General features: G+C 46.9%; 1 protein-coding gene across 2 annotated transcripts; it reads right to left on the bottom strand.

The window, feature by feature from the left end:
- Positions 1–377: 377 nt before the first annotated feature.
- On the bottom strand, positions 378–16,449 carry LOC144686873 (gap junction gamma-1 protein-like). 2 transcript variants are annotated; one of them, XM_078552675.1, is made up of 3 exons: positions 16,328–16,449; positions 6,035–7,180; positions 378–556 (listed from the first exon to the last, which is right to left on the bottom strand). In XM_078552675.1, the coding sequence occupies exons 2-3, from the start codon at positions 7,146–7,148 to the stop codon at positions 543–545; spliced, it is 1,128 nt and encodes a 375-aa protein (XP_078408801.1). In that variant the 5' UTR covers positions 7,149–7,180; positions 16,328–16,449; the 3' UTR covers positions 378–542. The 2 variants fall into 2 exon arrangements, with proteins under 2 accessions (XP_078408801.1, XP_078408800.1); XM_078552674.1 differs by lacking the exon at positions 16,328–16,449 and having other exon boundaries at positions 6,035–7,181.
- Between the last annotated feature and the right edge of the window lie 593 nt (positions 16,450–17,042).

Below are 17,042 nucleotides of genomic sequence, written 5' to 3'. Positions count from 1 at the left end.
TCTCTTGGTTCGTACCCGATCATATTGTAAAAGGGGGTCACACCACCCACCCCCTCACACCCCTCCCCCAATCTATGGGAACAGGGTCTCCCTTTAAGATCGGAAACCAAACTGTCAGTGCCTCAAGAGTCACAAGATAGTCGTTAGATTCTACAGTAGGTCCAAGAGTGCGTGAAACTGCTTAGGTTGGATTTGGAATGTTCCAGAATACCAGGAAAAAAAAACCCCAAGAAGTACAAGCCAATAATCACTGGCGTGGTTTTAAAATACTCAACACTTGTCAAGTTCTTCCAAACCTCACCCTAATCCACCCTCCCCCCACCATCGCTCTGCTCTCCCCAAAAACCAACCCCCCCACCCACAATTCAGACCCCCAGTTCAGCCCAGCCCCTTTTCCAGTGGTTTTGTCTTAGCTAATTGGCGACATTAATGCCAAGACTGTGAAAATGAAATGCAAGTCTTTCCAGTCGAGGTCCCTTTTTTGCTTCAAGACGTCAATTCTCTCTCCGAATCACAAGGTCAAAGAGCCTGCCCCATCGGCATCATGCCCGCAGACCTGCAAAAAGGTAAGGGAAGAAATGGTTACCCAGAAGAATGGCAAGGGATTGAGTGGATTTATCCACATCACCGGTGAGATGTGTCGGAAGGAACATATGAACAGGAAGAGGCCATTCAGTCCCTCGAGCCTGTTACACAGGAACACGAGGAGGCCATTCAGCCCCTCGAGCCTGGTTATTCTAGGTCTGATAATATGTAACGAGAAGGAATTAATTAATGACCTTATAGTAAAGGCACCCCTAGCTAGCAGTGATCATGACATGATTGAATTTCTCATTCAGTTCGAAGGAGAGAAGAGTGGGTCTAAGACAAGTGTTTTGAACTTAAATAATAAGGGCATGAAGATAGAGCTGGTAAAGCGAATTGGGAAATTAGGTTAAGGGACAGGTCAGTAGAGATGCAGTGGCAGACTGTTAAAGGGATATGTCATAACACTCAGCAAAGATACATTCCAGTGAGAAAGAAAGGCTCTAGGGGAGGGATGCACCATCCATGGCTAGCTATGGAAGTGAAAACAAGAAAGAAAAAGTGTACAATTAGTGACAGGTCAGAAGATTGGACAGGATATAAAAAGCAGCAAAGAATGTCTAAAAAAAAATGAGGGAGAAATTAGAGTACGAGAGAAAACTAGCTAGAAATATAAAAACTGATAGTAAGAGTTTCTACAGGTATCTAAAAAGGAAAAGAGTTAGTAACATGAGCGTTGGTCCTCTGGAGAGTGAGAATGGAAAATAAGGAAATGATGGATGAATTGGACAGATATGTTGCGTCTGCCTTCACTGTAGGGGATACAAATAACATCCCAGAAATAATTGTGAATCAGGAGGTTAAAAAAAAACAATCCCAGTCACCAGGGAAAAGGGTACTGAGAAAATTATTTGAACTAAAAGTTGACAAGTCCCCAGGTCCTGATGGACTTCATCCTGGGGTCTTAAAACAAGTGGCTGCCGAGATAGCAAATGCACAGATTTTAACTTTCCAAAATTGCCTTGATTCTGGAAAGGTCGCATCAGATTGGAAAATAGCGAATGCAACTCCTCTATTCAAGATAAGGGGGGGGTGGGTGGACAGAAAACAGGAAACTACAGGCCAATTAGCTTAACATCTATGATGGGAAAACACTGGAATCTATTATTAAGGTTATAACAGGGCACTTAGAAAACTCAAAGAAATTAGACAGAATCAATATGGTTTTGTGAAAGGGAAATTGTGTTTCACTAGTTTATTAGAGTTCTTTGAGGAAGTAACAAACAACGTGGATAAAGGGGAACCTGTGGATGAGCTGTACTTAGATTTCCAGAAGGCATTTGACAGGGTGCCACATCAAAGGTTAACTACACAAAATAAGAGCTCATGGTGCTGCGTGGTTAACATATTAGCATGGATAGAGGATTGGTTAGCTTACAGGGAACAGAAAGTAGGCACAGATCGGTCATTGTCAGGTTGGCAAGATGAAACGAGTGGAGTACCACAGTGACCAGTGCTGAGGCCTCAAATATTTACAATCTATATCGATGACTTGGACGAAAGGACTGAATGTATGGTTGCTAACTTTGTTGATGGCACAAAGATAGATAGAAAAGTAAGTTGTGAAGAGGATGTAAGGAGAATGCAAATGGATAGAGACAGGTTAAGTGAGTCAGCAAAAAGTTAGCAGATGGAGTATAACGTGGGAAATATGAACTTGCCCACTTTGGCAGGAAGAATAGAAAAGCAGCGTATTATTTAAAGAGCGAGGGATTGCAGAGCTCTGAGGTACAGAGGGATCTGGGTGTCCTGGTGCATGAATCAGGAAAAAGTTAGTATGCAGGTACAGCGAGTGATTAGGAAGGCAAATGGAACCTTGTCATTTATTGCAAGAGGAATGGAATATAAAAGCAGGGATGCTTTGCCACAGTTGTACAGGGCATTGGTGAGACCACATCTAGAGTACTGTGTACAGTGCTGGTCTTTTTATTTAAGAAAGGACACAATTGCATTAGAAGCAGTTCAGAAAAGTTTCACTCGACTTGATTCCTGGAATGTGGGGGCTTATCCTATGAGGAAAGGTTGGACAGGCTGGGTCTGTATCCATTGGAGTTTAGAAGAATGAGAGGTGATCTTATTGAAACAAATAAGATCCTGATGGGACTTGACAGGGTGGATGCTGAGAGGATGTTTTGCCTTGTAGGAGAGATCAGAACCAGTGGACACAGATTAAAGATAAGGGGGCTCCCATTTAAGACGAGATGAGGAGAAATGTTTTTCTCTTGAGCTGGAATGGACCCGATGAGCTGAATGGCCTTTTTCTGTGCTGCAGTGAGTCTATAACAAAGCACCTCAGACACAGCCTCAGAATAGAGCCCTTTTATTTACACGGTGTCAGCTGTGGCTCAGTGACACTCTAGTCAGAAAGGTTGTGTGTTCAAGTCCAACTCCAGACACGGGCTCAAAATCTAAGCTGATACACTCAGTGCAGTACTTAGGAAGTGCTGCATTGTTGGAGGTGCTGTCTTTTGGATGAGACGTTAAACCAAAGGCCTGCAAATTGCGATTCATTAAGGACTCGTGTGCGGCTCCTGAACTCAACAGGTCAAACCTATTTTGATAGTTATTCGACTTGATGACTTTGTAACAAGCAATGGCTTGCTTTTGTTTTTTTAATTTTTTATAAACATTGAATGATGCCTTCTCCCATGTATCATCCACAACTCTTCTGTAGAAACCTTTGAAGTGTTGCTGAAATGTGTCTCTCGTTTTTCATTATAATTATTTGAGTAACAGCATTATGACACTTAAAGGTATTGCATTTTTGACTAAATTTTCTAAAATGGCTCTTCTTGTTATTAAGATTACTGACCGCACTGTTAAACCGTGGCTCTGACTCTCTCATAGATGGGTGTAAAATTCACTCTTTTTAAGAACAAGACCAGTCTCCCTGCTATCCTTTAATTATCCCTCTGCCAAAATCACTAAAACACACAATCGGGCTATTATCACAGTACTGGCTATGGGATCTTCCTGTGAGCAAATTGGCTGCTCGTTTCCTGTATTACACTAGTAACTACAGTCCAAAGTCACCTGCCCCTCCCGAGTCACCCTACACGCACCACACATCATGTCTCAACTTACTCCCATACTGTATCCCCAAATTTATCTTCAGTAAGAACTATACCTTAATTTGCATTTGAATGAATCGATACTAATGACCCTCACCGTGTCCCTAGGGAGCCTTTTCCAGAGTTTCGCTCACTGAGATATTTCTGCAGATTAACGTTGAATTTCCCCTCCTCTGAGTGCAGACCACATTCTCTCGCTTTGGACAAGAGGAAAGAGCCTGTCCATGGTCTACATTATCCAGTCCCTTTAGAATCCAAATATCAACAGTCATATTGTTGCTCAAACCTTCTCATTTCCAGTGTGAACCTGCCCTATGTTCGTAATCCCTGTTTAGAAAGAGTCTAGCCAACTTACTTAAGTTAGTGACTGTGCAGTCAGTAATTAGAAGAGTTACAATCCAGGCTTGATTGAAATATAAATCTCAGAGCTGAAAGGAGTTTATTAACTCTCCGCAAAAGCCAGAAGGCACTGTTTAATGTATTTGTGTTGTTTATGTGGTCGAGACTCAGAGGGTGGGTAACACTCTTACCTCAGAGTCAGAAAGTCGCGGGTTTGAGTCCCCACTCCAAAAGCTTCAGCGTGCACCCCAGGCTGAACCACCCAGGGCAATGCTGAGAGAGTGCCGCAGTCAGAGCTCAGGAGAGTGCAGACAGTGCCAAACACCGGGGTCCGGGGACTAGGTGGGGGGGCCTGGGCTCGGTGTTGTAAACTGAGATTCACGTTGTCCAGCCTGAACAGCCAAAGCTGCAGATCTGACAGACCCCAGCCTAAAATAAAGCCAGCTCCGTCAGGCTGAGAGTTCTGGTTTTTTTCCCCAAAGCCGGTCTGTCAGCGTCAGGTCAATCTCACCGAGTCGCTGCCCTGCTGCTTCCGACCTTTGGGCAGCTTCGTGATTCTGGTTTGTTTTTTTAAAAGTCCTGCCAGAAAAACCACAAAGCTGGCTGAGGGTCAACAGCAGCAGCACAGCAACTGAGAGTGTTCTTGCTTGACACATGGGTAAGTGAAATCCCTGTAGTTTCAGAACCAATTGAATGCTGTGTGTGTGTGTGTGTGTGTGTGTGTGGGGTGGGGGGGTGTGGGGGGAGGTGGTGGTTGTTGGCGAGGGGGTTGGGGAGAGATTAGAGGGTTTTGGGGATGCTGAGGGGGGGCTTTGAGGGAGGTTGGAGAGGGGTTTGGGGGAGTTTGGGTGGAGGTTGGAGGGGACATTGGGGGTCAGGTTGTAGTGCGGGTTTGTGGGGGAGTTTGGAGGAGATTAGCTACAGAGTTGATTTCGTTTGTAAATGCAATGATTTCTTTGTAGCCGTGTTCCTAACATCATTTCATTGCTCTGTGATTAATTATCCTGAGCGAATCAGTATTGGGCCTCCAATTTCACCATCGCTACAGTAACTCTGCCTACTGCATGCAAGTGTTATGAAAGAAAGACAAAACTTACATTTATACAGTACCTTTTACAACATCCTAAATTGCTTTACAGCCAATTAAGTACTTTTGAGTTGCAGTCACTAGTATAATGTAGGCAATGTTATCAAATGGCAGAGCAGGCTCGAGGAGCTACTCCTGCTCCTAATCGGTTGTGTCACACAGAGACACCTGAGGCTTCCAAAGCTTCTCACTGACAGTGAAGTCCCATGTTATTCAATCATTCCACTTTATTGCTCATTTTCTACTCTGTGAGATTACTGATAAAATAGAACCCAATAGAATCCAATTACACCCCTTGTATAAAATTAATTATATTGAACAATATCATGCACCCAGGCAAGAGAAAGTCTTCTACTCATACAGAATGGAGAAGATCATGTGCAGTTTATCCGGGTTGCAAGTATTGAACCTTTGCCCCAGATATGGATTTATCGTCACCGTGTCCATATGATGCAATGTGCAGAATGTGTTAATGAGGCAGTCACAGAAATCAGTGTTATCATCTGCACAGTGTTATAAATATCTAATGGGGTATTTTCCTGTCAAATTAGCAAATTTGCACGATGCAGTTAAAATAAAATTTGTACTCTCTGGTTTGGTTAATACTCGCAGTGGGATCACCTATAGGGCACACACACTTATTAGAGGGGTAAATATTGGCCCCGAGACAGTGGGGAGAAATCCCTTGCTATTCTTTAAAATACTACCTTGGGATCTTTTACATCAACGTAAGAGGGTTAATGGGACCCTGGTATAACATCTCATTCGAAAGACAGCACCTCTTGCAGTGCAGCACTCCCTCAGTACAGCACCGAGTGTTAGCCTAGGTTTTGCACTGAAGACCCGAATAGGATTTGAACCCACAAACCACCCGACTCAGGAGGTGAGGGTGCGACCCACTGAGGCGTGGCCGACACCAATGACAGATTAGTGAGTAATCATCTATTATTACCGGCTTTTCCCGAGCAGGCTCCTTCCTTCTCCTGGGCAAAGTTCAGTCGGTTCTGCTCGACGGCGGTGCCGTTGGACTCGGGGCTGCCGCTTCTCGGCTGGTGAGGGATCTCTCCCGAGGCGCGGTAAGCCATATTCAGCTGCTCCTGGGCAAGCTTCAGGTGCCGGTGAACTGCCTCGGACATCTCAAAGCTCCCGGGCCCCAGGCCGCCAAGGTTGTCACGGTACGGCACGTTCCCGTTGCCCAGCTTGGCCTTGTCCTTGCGAAGCACAGAGTGGTAGCCTGGAGGGGCGTAGGAGGAGCACTTGGAGGTGCGGGAGGCCAGACGTCTGCCCCTCAAACCATCTCGGATGCCACCTAGGCCAAGGTGGAAGAGCTCGGCAATGTTGAGCAACAAGCAGAGGCAGCTGACCACGTACATGACCAACAAGAAGATGGTTTTCTCGGTGGGTCGGGACACAAAGCAGTCAACGGTGTAAGGACAGGGCCTCCTGCTGCAGATAAAGCCGGGGAGCACTTCAAACCCATACAGAAAGTACTGGCCAGTCAGGAAAGCCATCTCAAAGAGCGTTCTCAACAGGAGCTGGAAGACGTACATCTTCATGAGGCCGTCTTCCTTGATGCGCCTCCTGCCGTCGTGCTGCTTCTGCTCGGGAGCTTTCTTGTCAGGCTCAGGCTCAGGCTCGTGTTCGATCTCCTCGCAGACCATGGGGTCCTCCTCATTGTCACCATCCGCCTCCTCATAGTCCCGAGCAGCCCCCCGATGCACGATGGGCATCCTCTTCTTGGGCTTTGCCTGGGTTCCCTCCATGCGAGCTATCCGGTGCACCGCGTAGCCCAGGTACATGATGGACGGCACCGAGATTATGATGATCTGGAAGACCCAAAACCGGACGTGGGACAAGGGCGCAAAGGAATCGTAGCAAACGTTCTCACAGCCGGGCTGCTGTGTGTTACACATGAACTTGCTCTGTTCATCATGGTAGATGGCCTCGCCGCCCACTGCCGTCAGCACAATGCGGAAGATGATGAGGACGGTCAGCCAGATTTTGCCAACGAACGTGGAATGGTTGTGGATCTCCTCAAGAAGCCGCGTTAGGAAAGACCAGCTCATCTTGGCAGAGTGAGGCCTTCCACACAGTCACACTGGAAAGAACCAACAGAAAACAAGGATCAGACACCCAATTGGCCACTTCTGAACCCAGCCTCGAATTACAGGGAGGCCATTCAGCCCCTCAAGCCTGTTCCAACACCATTCAATTAGACCGTGGCTAATCTGTATCTTCAATCCCTTTATCCTTCTTAGCTCCACATCCATTAATATCCTTGTCTACAAAAATCTATCAATCTCAGATTTAACATGATGAATTGCGTTAGCATCTGCTGTTTTGTGTGGGAGTGTCCACACTGCCCTCACGTGAACAAGTGTTTCCTAACCTCTCTCTCGAATGGCCTGACTCTGGTGTTAAGGTTATGTGCCCCTGTTCCAGACCCCCCCACCAGCAGAAAGGGTTTCTCTCAATCTACCCAATTACTTCCTTACTAAATCCTCAATTAAATCTGCCCCTAACCTTTTATTTTTCAGGGGACACCAGCCTCATTTATTCAATGGCTCCTCATGATCTGCCCCTTGGGATCCCAGTGACATTCTGGTGACTCTGTGCTACTCTCCTTCCCAAGTCAATATATCCTTCCGAAGGTGTGGTCTCCAGAACTGTGCACACTTACTCCAGGTGTCGTCTAACCAGGTATTTGTACAGCTGTGGCAAAACTCCCTCCCCTGACTCTGAAGATGAACAACAGCCCAAGCTCAAGGTGTCAGGTGACTTTGCAAAACAGAATACTCAGTAAGAATACTCATTAGAGAGAGAGACCGACCACAAGAGAGTGCGAGGGGAGAGAGAGCGGCGAGAGACCACACAAGAGAGTGCGAGGGGAGAGAGAGCAGCGAGAGACCACACAAGAGAGTGCGAGGGGAGAGAGAGCGGCGAGAGACCACACAAGAGAGTGCGAGGGGAGAGAGCGCGGCGAGAGACCACACAAGAGAGTGCGAGGGGAGAGAGAGCGGCGAGAGACCACACAAGAGAGTGCGAGGGGAGAGAGAGCGGCGAGAGACCACACAAGAGAGTGCGAGGGGAGAGAGAGCGGCGAGAGACCACACAAGAGAGTGCGAGGGGAGAGAGAGCGGCGAGAGACCACACAAGAGAGTGCGAGGGGAGAGAGAGCGGCGAGAGACCACACAAGAGAGTGCGAGGGGAGAGAGAGCGGCGAGAGACCACACAAGAGAGTGCGAGGGGAGAGAGAGCGGCGAGAGACCACACAAGAGAGTGCGAGGGGAGAGAGAGCGGCGAGAGACCACACAAGAGAGTGCGAGGGGAGAGAGAGCGGCGAGAGACCACACAAGAGAGTGCGAGGGGAGAGAGAGCGGCGAGAGACCACACAAGAGAGTGCGAGGGGAGAGAGCGCGGCGAGAGACCACACAAGAGAGTGCGAGGGGAGAGAGAGCGGCGAGAGACCACACAAGAGAGTGCGAGGGGAGAGAGAGCGGCGAGAGACCACAAAACAGTGCGAGGGGAGAGAGAGCGGCGAGAGACCACAAAACAGTGCGAGGGGAGAGAGAGCAGTGAGAGATCACATTTGGGAGTTAGCCAGCATGGGCAGATTAAATGGTGTTACTCTTACAGTCCCAACTGTGATTTCAAGTGCTGTTCTGTCAGCCTGAGATGTGACATTGGTGACAGAGATAAATATGGAGATATTTAGGATTGCGTCCTGGCATCTGCTGGAGCTGATATGTCTGCAATCGAGGGATCTGGGGTTTAGTGGTATTGTCACTGGACTAGTAATGCAGAGGCCTAGGCTGATGCTCTGGGGACATGTTCAATTACTAAATCTAGAATATAAAGTCTCAGTAATGGTGACCATGACAACTATTACCAATTGTTGTAAAATCCCATTTGGTTCCCTAAATGTCCTTTAGGGAAGGAAATCTGCCGTCCTTACCCGGTCTGACCCACCTGACTTCAGACACACAGCAATGTGGTTGACTCTTAACTTCCTCTGAAATGGCCCAGCAAGACACTCAGTTGTATCAAACTGCCACAAAACCTACAAAAAGGAATGAAACCAGACGGACCACCCGGCATCGACCTAGGCACCGGAAATAACAATGGCAAACCCAATCCTATTGGCCTTGCAAAGTCCTCCTTACTAACATTCTGTGCCAGAATTGGGACAGCTGCTCCACAGACTAGTCAACAAACACAGTCATACTTACCGAATCATGCCTGACAGACACCACCATCACCGTCCCTGGTTACATCCTGTCCCACCGGCAGGACAGACCCAGCAGAGACGGCGGCACAGTGGTATACAGTCAGGAGGGAGTTACCCTGGGAGTCCTCAACATTGACTCCGGACCCCATGACGTCTCATGGCATCAGGTCAAACACAGGCAAGGAAACCTCCTGCTGATTACCACGTATCCCCCTCCCTCAACTGATGAATCAGTGCTCCTCCATGTTGAACACCACTTGGAGGAAGCACTGAGGGTGGCAAGGGTGCAAAGATTAATGGTAGGTCAGGGGATTGGGCAGGTTTTAAACAGCAGCACAGAGTGACTAAAAAATTAATTAAGAGGGAGAGATTAGAGTATGACAGAAAGCTGGATAGTAATATTAAACAGATAGTAAGAGTTTCTACAAGTATTTAAATAGGAAAAGGGCAACTAAAGTGAGTGTTGGTCCTCTAGAGGTGAGTCTGGGGAATTGAGCATGGAAAACAAGGAAATGGCAGAGGTGTTGGACAGGTGTTTTACATCTGTCTTCACTGTGGGAGACTTAGGAAACTTCCCAAAGAGACTTGAAAATCCAGGTGTGAACGAGAGGGAGGAACTTAAAACGATCACCATCACCAGGGAAAAGGTGCTGGGAAAACTATTCAGCCTAAAGGCTGACAAGTCCCCTGGGCCAGAAGGCCTGCATCCTGGGGTCTTAAAGGAAGTGGCTGCTGAGGTAGTAGATGTATTGGTTACAACTTTCCAAAATTGTACAATTTTCCAAAATTCCAAAAAACTAGCGGGAAAAATCACCCCATTCTCAACCTTATGACAGAAAGGAGGTCATTGACACAGCAGCTGAAGGTGGTTGGACCTAGAACACTGTCAAGAAACTGAGTCCGGGCACAAAGGAGAACTCCCCTTCTCTCTTTCAAACTAGGGATCTTTTTACACCCACCTTTGCAGGCATACAGGGTTTGGCTTTAACATGTCATCTGAAAGACAGTCCCTCTGATAGTGGCCTGGATTTTCAGAGTTGTGGAGAATCCAGAGTCCTTTTAAAATGGCAGGTGGGGCACAGATCCCGATATTTTGACAGATCCTATTTTCACCAGTAGGGGAAATGAGCTAGCAAGTGACTCACACATGTGGGAAACCTCTGAACTCAGCAAGGCCATTTGAACTCAGTGCTGAGACCCTAAGAGACCCCATTTTCGCAAGGGCCTTCTCCTACAGTGTGGGAGTTACAAATGTTTAAGAAAAGATGTAAGTGCTTGTGAAGGGCAGGTAAGGTCTGTAGAACTGTCAAGCTATTTAACTAGCCTGGCCTTTAAAAGTTAAAAAGAACACTGGCTGTGTCTGAGAGTTGAAAAAAATCTGTTCTAGCAGTTTCAAGAGCTGTTTGTTGATATAACCCTGTCATGAAAATATAATAATTTTCATAATATTGTGATTTATTGTAAAGGTAGCTTAACAGTGAGATTTGGATTAGTTTCTCTGTGTGAGGTCGTGTGTGTGGGGGTTTTAATTGAATTGCAGACAGCTGGTCTGGAGCTTTTGAGTTATCAAAAGAGAGGCTAGGTTTGAAATGCTAAATAGGTAAACATGGCTGAAGTTTTAGAATGTGAGGTCTGAGGAACATTTGCCTTTTTAGATAAACTAGAGTCGTGAATTTCAAAGAGACGGTAAGATGTTACACCTAGCCAACAGAGGCTAAGCCAAACAGTGTTTATTTTTCTTAAAGATTACTGATAATAGGAGTGCTATGAAATATTTGTATTATGGAAAAAGTAAAGTTGCAAAGACATATTGGAACAATGGGATTTACATTAAAAAGGGAGAAACATGTATAAAGGAGATGAGGTTATGTGCAAGGAGAAAGCATTCTAAAGTCTAACATGTGTGAAAAGCTTCCAGCCTCCAGGTATCAAGTTGCTGTCTACAGGAATGGAAGCTAAGAAAACTCACTCTGAATATCACTGTCCAGAATATTGTGTTGCTTTGCCTGGGTCTGTTGAAGTGTATTTGTTTTTACTGTTGCCTTAACAGAGGTGTAACTGGGATTCAAATTAAGCAGGGGAGCTAGGAGTTATCATAGTCGTAATTTGTAGAGGCAAAAAAATGCAAATGTATGTGATTAAAATCAAGGGAGTGGCTGGAGGCATGGGTTGGCATTTATGGGCATGGGGGGATGGTGAGGGCATCTGAGCGGTGAGGCCTAGAGGGCCTAATAATTAAAAAATCAAATGGGATAAACCAAGGCGGACCTTTTAAACAGCCAGCCTCGGTAGCCATATGGCCACCTCTGAACTGTGTCCAGGGGTGACAGGCCTGACTCTATTCTGCCCTTCCGCTCCCATCACCACCCACCATAACAGAGGTCCTGCCATTTGGGGCACTTCACCCACAACACGCCCCCCTCCCTCCAAGGCAAGCTGGGAGATTTCCTAGCTCTGTGCATCCACCTTCCTGGGCAGTGCAGCACTCCTACGGTCGTGCACTGGGAGCATCAGCCTAGATTTTTGTGCTGAAGTCTCCGGAGTGGGACTTGAACCCACAACTCTCGAACTCCAAGGTAAGAGTGTTAACCACTAAGCCACAGCAGACACATTAAGAAGTGGCTGACTGAGTGAAAAAGCTTTGGACCCGACAATATCCTGGCTGGAGGCTGTAGAAAACCTGGGCACCAATCAGTACTAACCAGAGGCTTATGCTCTGCTTAGAATCATAGAATAGTACAGCACAGAGGGCGGCCATTCAGCCCATTGAGTCTGTGCTGGCTCTTTCAAAGAGCAATCCAGTTAGACCATCTCCCCCGGCTCTTTCCCCAAATCACTGACATTTTTCTCCTTCAACTATTTATCCAATTTCCTTCTGAAAGCTACAACTGAATTTATATCCACCATCCTGTCAGGCAATGCGTTCCAAACCCTAAACACTAGTTCCATAATGAAGTTTTTCTCGTGTTGCCTCTGGTTCTTTATCCAATCACCTTAAATCTGTGCCCTCTGGTTATCAACCCTGTAGCCACTGGAACCAGTTTATCTTTATTTACTTTATCTAAACCTTCATCGTTTTGTGTTCCTCGATCAAATCTCCTCTCACCCTCCTCTGGTCCAGGGAGAATGAGCCCAGCTTCTCCAATCTCTCCAAGTTACCAAACTCCCTCATTCCTGGAACCATTCTAGTCAATCTTTTCTGCCCCCTCTCCAAAGCCCTCACACCCTTCCTAAAGTGCGGTGCCCACAACTGGACACAATATTCCATCCGGGATGATCAGAGAAAATGGAACGTAAACAGGATCAACATTTCGAAAGCTGCCACCAAATGTAAAACCACAGGTATGTTCACCGTGCAGGCAGTGGGAGGTGGGTTGAGGTGGTCTGCGCTGGTTGGCAATGGGTGGGAAGTATCTGCTACAGTGATGACCTGAGAGGTTGTCTAGTGAGACCAGCGATGAGCATCAAAAATGATCAGTGAGCTTCCTCCTCTGACTCCATCCACTGCTGACCCATTATCCCTGGTTCTGGAAACGCATTTACTGCTGTACCTGACAGGAGCTCACACCGTCCTGTGGCAAAAGGGTTCAGTGAGCGTGTTTACCCATTCACAGAATGTGGGCGTGTTTGGCAAGGTCGGCACTGAAGCCCATCCCTAATTCACAGAATCACACAGTGCAGGAGAGGCCCTCGGCCAATCGAGTCTGCACCGACATGTGAGAAACACCTGACCTACCTACCAAATCCCATTTACCAGCACTTGCTCATCCAGGTACTTATTAAAGGATGTGAGGCAACCTGCCCCCACCACCCTCCCAGGCAGTGTATTCCAGACCGTCACCACCCTCTGGGTAAAAAAGTTTTTCCTCACATCCCCCCTAAACCTCCTGCTCCTCACCTTGAACTTGTGTCCCCTCATGACTGACCCTTCAACTAAGGGGAACAGCTGCTCCCTATCCACCCTGTCCATGCCCCTCAATCTTGTACACCTCGATCAGGTCGTCTCTTAGTCTTCTCTGCTCCAACGAAAACAACCCAAGTCTATCCAACCTCTCTTCATAACTTAAATGTTTCATCCCAGGCAACATCCTGGTGAATCTCCTCTACACCCCCTCCAGTGCAATCACATCCTGCCTATAATGTGGTGCCCAGAACTGCACACAGTACTCCAGCTGTGGCCTCACCAAGGTTCTATGCAACTCCAACATGACCTCCCTACTTTTGTAATCTATGGCTCGATTGATAAAGGCAAGTGTCCCATATGCCTTTTTCACCACCCCACTAACATGCCCCTCTGCCTTCAGAGATCTATGGACACAGACGCCAAGGTCCCTTTGTTCCTCAGAACTTCCTAGTGTCATGCCATTCATTGAAAACTTCCTTGTCAAATTACTCCTTCCAAAGTGTATCACCTCACACTTTTCCAGGTTAAATTCCATCTGCCACTTATCTGCCCATTTGACCATCCCGTCTATATCTTCCTGAAGCTCAAGACACTCAACCTCAGTGTTAACCACCCGGCCAATCTTTGTGTCATCCGCAAACTTACTAATCCTACCCTCCACAGAGTCATCTATGTCGTTTATATAAATGACGAATAATAGGGTACCCAGGGCAGATCCCTGTGGTACACCACTGGACACTGGCTTCCAGTCACTAAAGCATCCTTCTGTCATCACCCTCTGTCTCCTACAACTAAGTTAATTTTGAATCCACCTTATCAAATTACCCTGTATCCCATGTGCATTTGCCTTCTTTATAAGTCTCCCATGTGCAACCTTGTCAAAGGCTTTGCTGAAATCCATATAAACTACATTAATTGCCCTAGAGAAGGTGGTGAGCTGCCTCCTTGAACCACTGCAGTCCCTGTGGACTACAGCTTTTTGTGGTGGATTTTGATAAAACTGAACATCTTGCTGGGCCGTTTCAGGTGGAAGTTAAGAGTCAACCACATTTGCTGTGGGTCTGGAGTCACATGTAGGCCAGACCGGGTAAGGACGGCAGATTTCCTTCCCTAAGGGGCATTAATGAATCAGTTGAACCAATTATCCCACCCACTTGTCTCTCCAGAGTCATCCATTTGTGCTGCATTGTGACCCCACAATTATCAATTTCACCTATGTGCAAGCCCAGTGAGTGCAGACAGGCTATTCAACTGTAATGGCATCACGCCCAAGGTAATCCTGCCCTCATTGAGCACCACACTTTGCAAACATGGGCCAACATGACACCTTAAAGTCTAAGTTTGAATGTCATCGGATCAAGCCCCAGATTCTTGAGCAATGACACTCCTGTGCAGCACTGAGGGGGTGCTGCACTGTTGGAGGTGCTGTCTTTCAGATGAGATGTTAAGCCAAGGCCCTCTCTTCCCTCTGGGGGGTGTGAAAGATCTCACTGCCACTATTTTGAGGAAGAGCAGGGCGAGTTCTTCCTGGTGTCCTGGGGCCAGTATTTGGGCAACGCCTGGAACAATGGAACTCGGCCAGAGTCCATGCACCTTTTGGGGGGTCAGCGAGAGGGAATAGAATCCACACATTTCAAATTAAGTTTAAAAAGAGGATTGGACGGGAAACGTGTTCATTTTCTCACAGCCCTTGTCGATCCTTTTTTTGAAAATGTCCGATCAGCTTTGACAGGTGCCCAGTCTGGTGGGTGAGAGGCTGCACACGCTTGAAAACTGGCGAATTAATTAAGCATCACCACACGGGGTTTCTGCAAACAGAACAAGGTTTGGTATCAAAGTGGAGGAGCCGAACTGTTCAAAAACCCTGAAGCTTAAAAACCGACGAAAGAACTTGTACCGAACTCTTCCATTTGTAGATCACAAGGTGAGTAATTGTAATGGGCCTTTGATCAACAATCCCTTCCTTCAAAAAGCAGGAGGACAGAAGAAAAATGAGAAAAGACTCAAGGAAAGATATCATTTCGCAAAGTGCAATTCTCCATGGTATTAACTCCCCTATCAGGCACCTCACCGTATTATAAATAACCCCAATATCATGACCTCTTTTTCTTCCTTTAGAGATTATGCCAAACATTTCTCATTCTGAGTGAAGAAACTCTATCTCCCGTCTTTTCTCGCATAACCTTCAGCAGCACATTAATTATGGGCTGCAATAGCAAGGCTGGGGGGGGTAGAGAGAGAGAGAGAGACTGAGAGAGTACAAGAGCAAGAGAGAGACCGCATGAGAGTGAGGGGGAAGAGAGAGAGGGAGAGGGATAGCAGGAGATGAAAGAGAGAGAGCACGAGAGTGAGAGAGCCAGAGAGATCAGGAGAGAGAGAGAGAGAGAGAGAGAGCACAAGAGAGAAAACACTTTGGAGTCTTCAGCAGTTTAAATTTTACAACACAGAAACAGGCCATGCAATCCAGTGGGTCGAGCCCAGTGTCTGTGCTTCCCATGGGGCTCCTTCTACCATTTACTTCATCCCAACCCTCCGCTTGTCACAGAATTTTAACGGCACAGGAGGCCATTCGGCCCATTGTGTCTGCACCGGCTCTCCGAATGAGCATTATGACCGCGTGCCATTGCCCTGCCTTTTCCCCGTACCCCTGCACATTGTTTCCAGTCAAATAATCATCTAATGCCCTCTTGAAAGCCTCGATTGAACCTGCCTCCACCACACTTCCAGGCAGTGCATTCCAGACCTGAACCACTCGCTGCTCCTTTCTCCCACGTGTTTACCTTGCTTCTCCTCAAAACACATCAATACTCTTAACCTCGACTACTCCCTGTGGTAGCAATTTCCACATCCTTGCCACTCTCTGGGTGAAGAAGTTTCTCCCGAATTCCCTGTTGGATTTATGAGTGGGGATTTTTCTGATTGTACACGCGTGGAATTGGCGGGGGGGGGAAAAGTCCCCAAAAAGAGAACCTGGACTGTCGGAGCAAACAACATCCCGAGGAACACCTGTGTCCCAGAGTTTCAGACCCGCGACTGACTGCTCCTCTGCAATAAGCAAACTGTTCCGGTGTAAACAGAAGGGCTCCGAGAGCAAAAACCATCATTCAGCTCACCTTAAAACTCGATCACTAAGAGTCCTTGCTCCGACCTCTTCAAAAACCGTCTCCTTTTAGCGAATAGTAAAAAAAACAAAAGAATTAGTTTAAAACTTTGCAAAGGCCGCTCACGGCTGGTCCCGCAACCAACAAAGACTGAGTTAAACTGAAAGGTACGCAACTATTTAAAAATTAAGTCCCTCCCCTTAAGCAAGCCTTTCACCAAGTAAATCAGGAGGGAAAAAAAACTTCCACTTCAAAACAGTAAATCACTGACGTGGCAGGTCTGTAATAATAACCCTTGCGCCCAACATCTCGCTAACCTGTCTGTGCCTGCACCAAAACCAGCTTCCATTTCAAAACCTCGGGTGCCCCTGCTGCTGACTAACGCTTGAAGGCAAGTCTGTTGTTTCACCTCGTTTCCCGCCTGTAGTGTTAACCACGTCAGACAGCCGGCAACTCATTTCTGCAGCCTCTACTGTCAATCTCAGGATATCCCAAAGCACAGTACTGACAATGATCTACTTTTTTTTTAAAAAGAAAAATGGATTCACTGTTGTAATGTAGCAGACGCAGCAGTCAATTTGCACGCAGCAAGTTCCCACAGACAGCAACGAGATTTTTTTTTTTCACGCTTTCACGGGGACGTGGGTGTCGCTGTGGTTTGCCTTCCTGAAACTGAGCAGCTTTCTAGGCCACTTCAGAAAGCAGCTAGGAGTTAGGGTTGCCAACC

Source organism: Cetorhinus maximus, chromosome 11 (assembly GCF_964194155.1).
Source record: "Cetorhinus maximus chromosome 11, sCetMax3.hap1.1, whole genome shotgun sequence".
Taxonomy (NCBI): Eukaryota; Metazoa; Chordata; class Chondrichthyes; order Lamniformes; family Cetorhinidae; genus Cetorhinus; species Cetorhinus maximus.
Note: the sequence above shows the minus strand (reverse complement) of the source record. Positions and strands in the feature narration are given on the sequence as shown.

Coding starts and splice junctions, on each gene's coding strand:
- LOC144686873 (XM_078552675.1), bottom strand. CDS start 7,148: ATGAGCTGGTCTTTCCTAACGCGGCTTCTTGAGGAGATCCACAACCAT.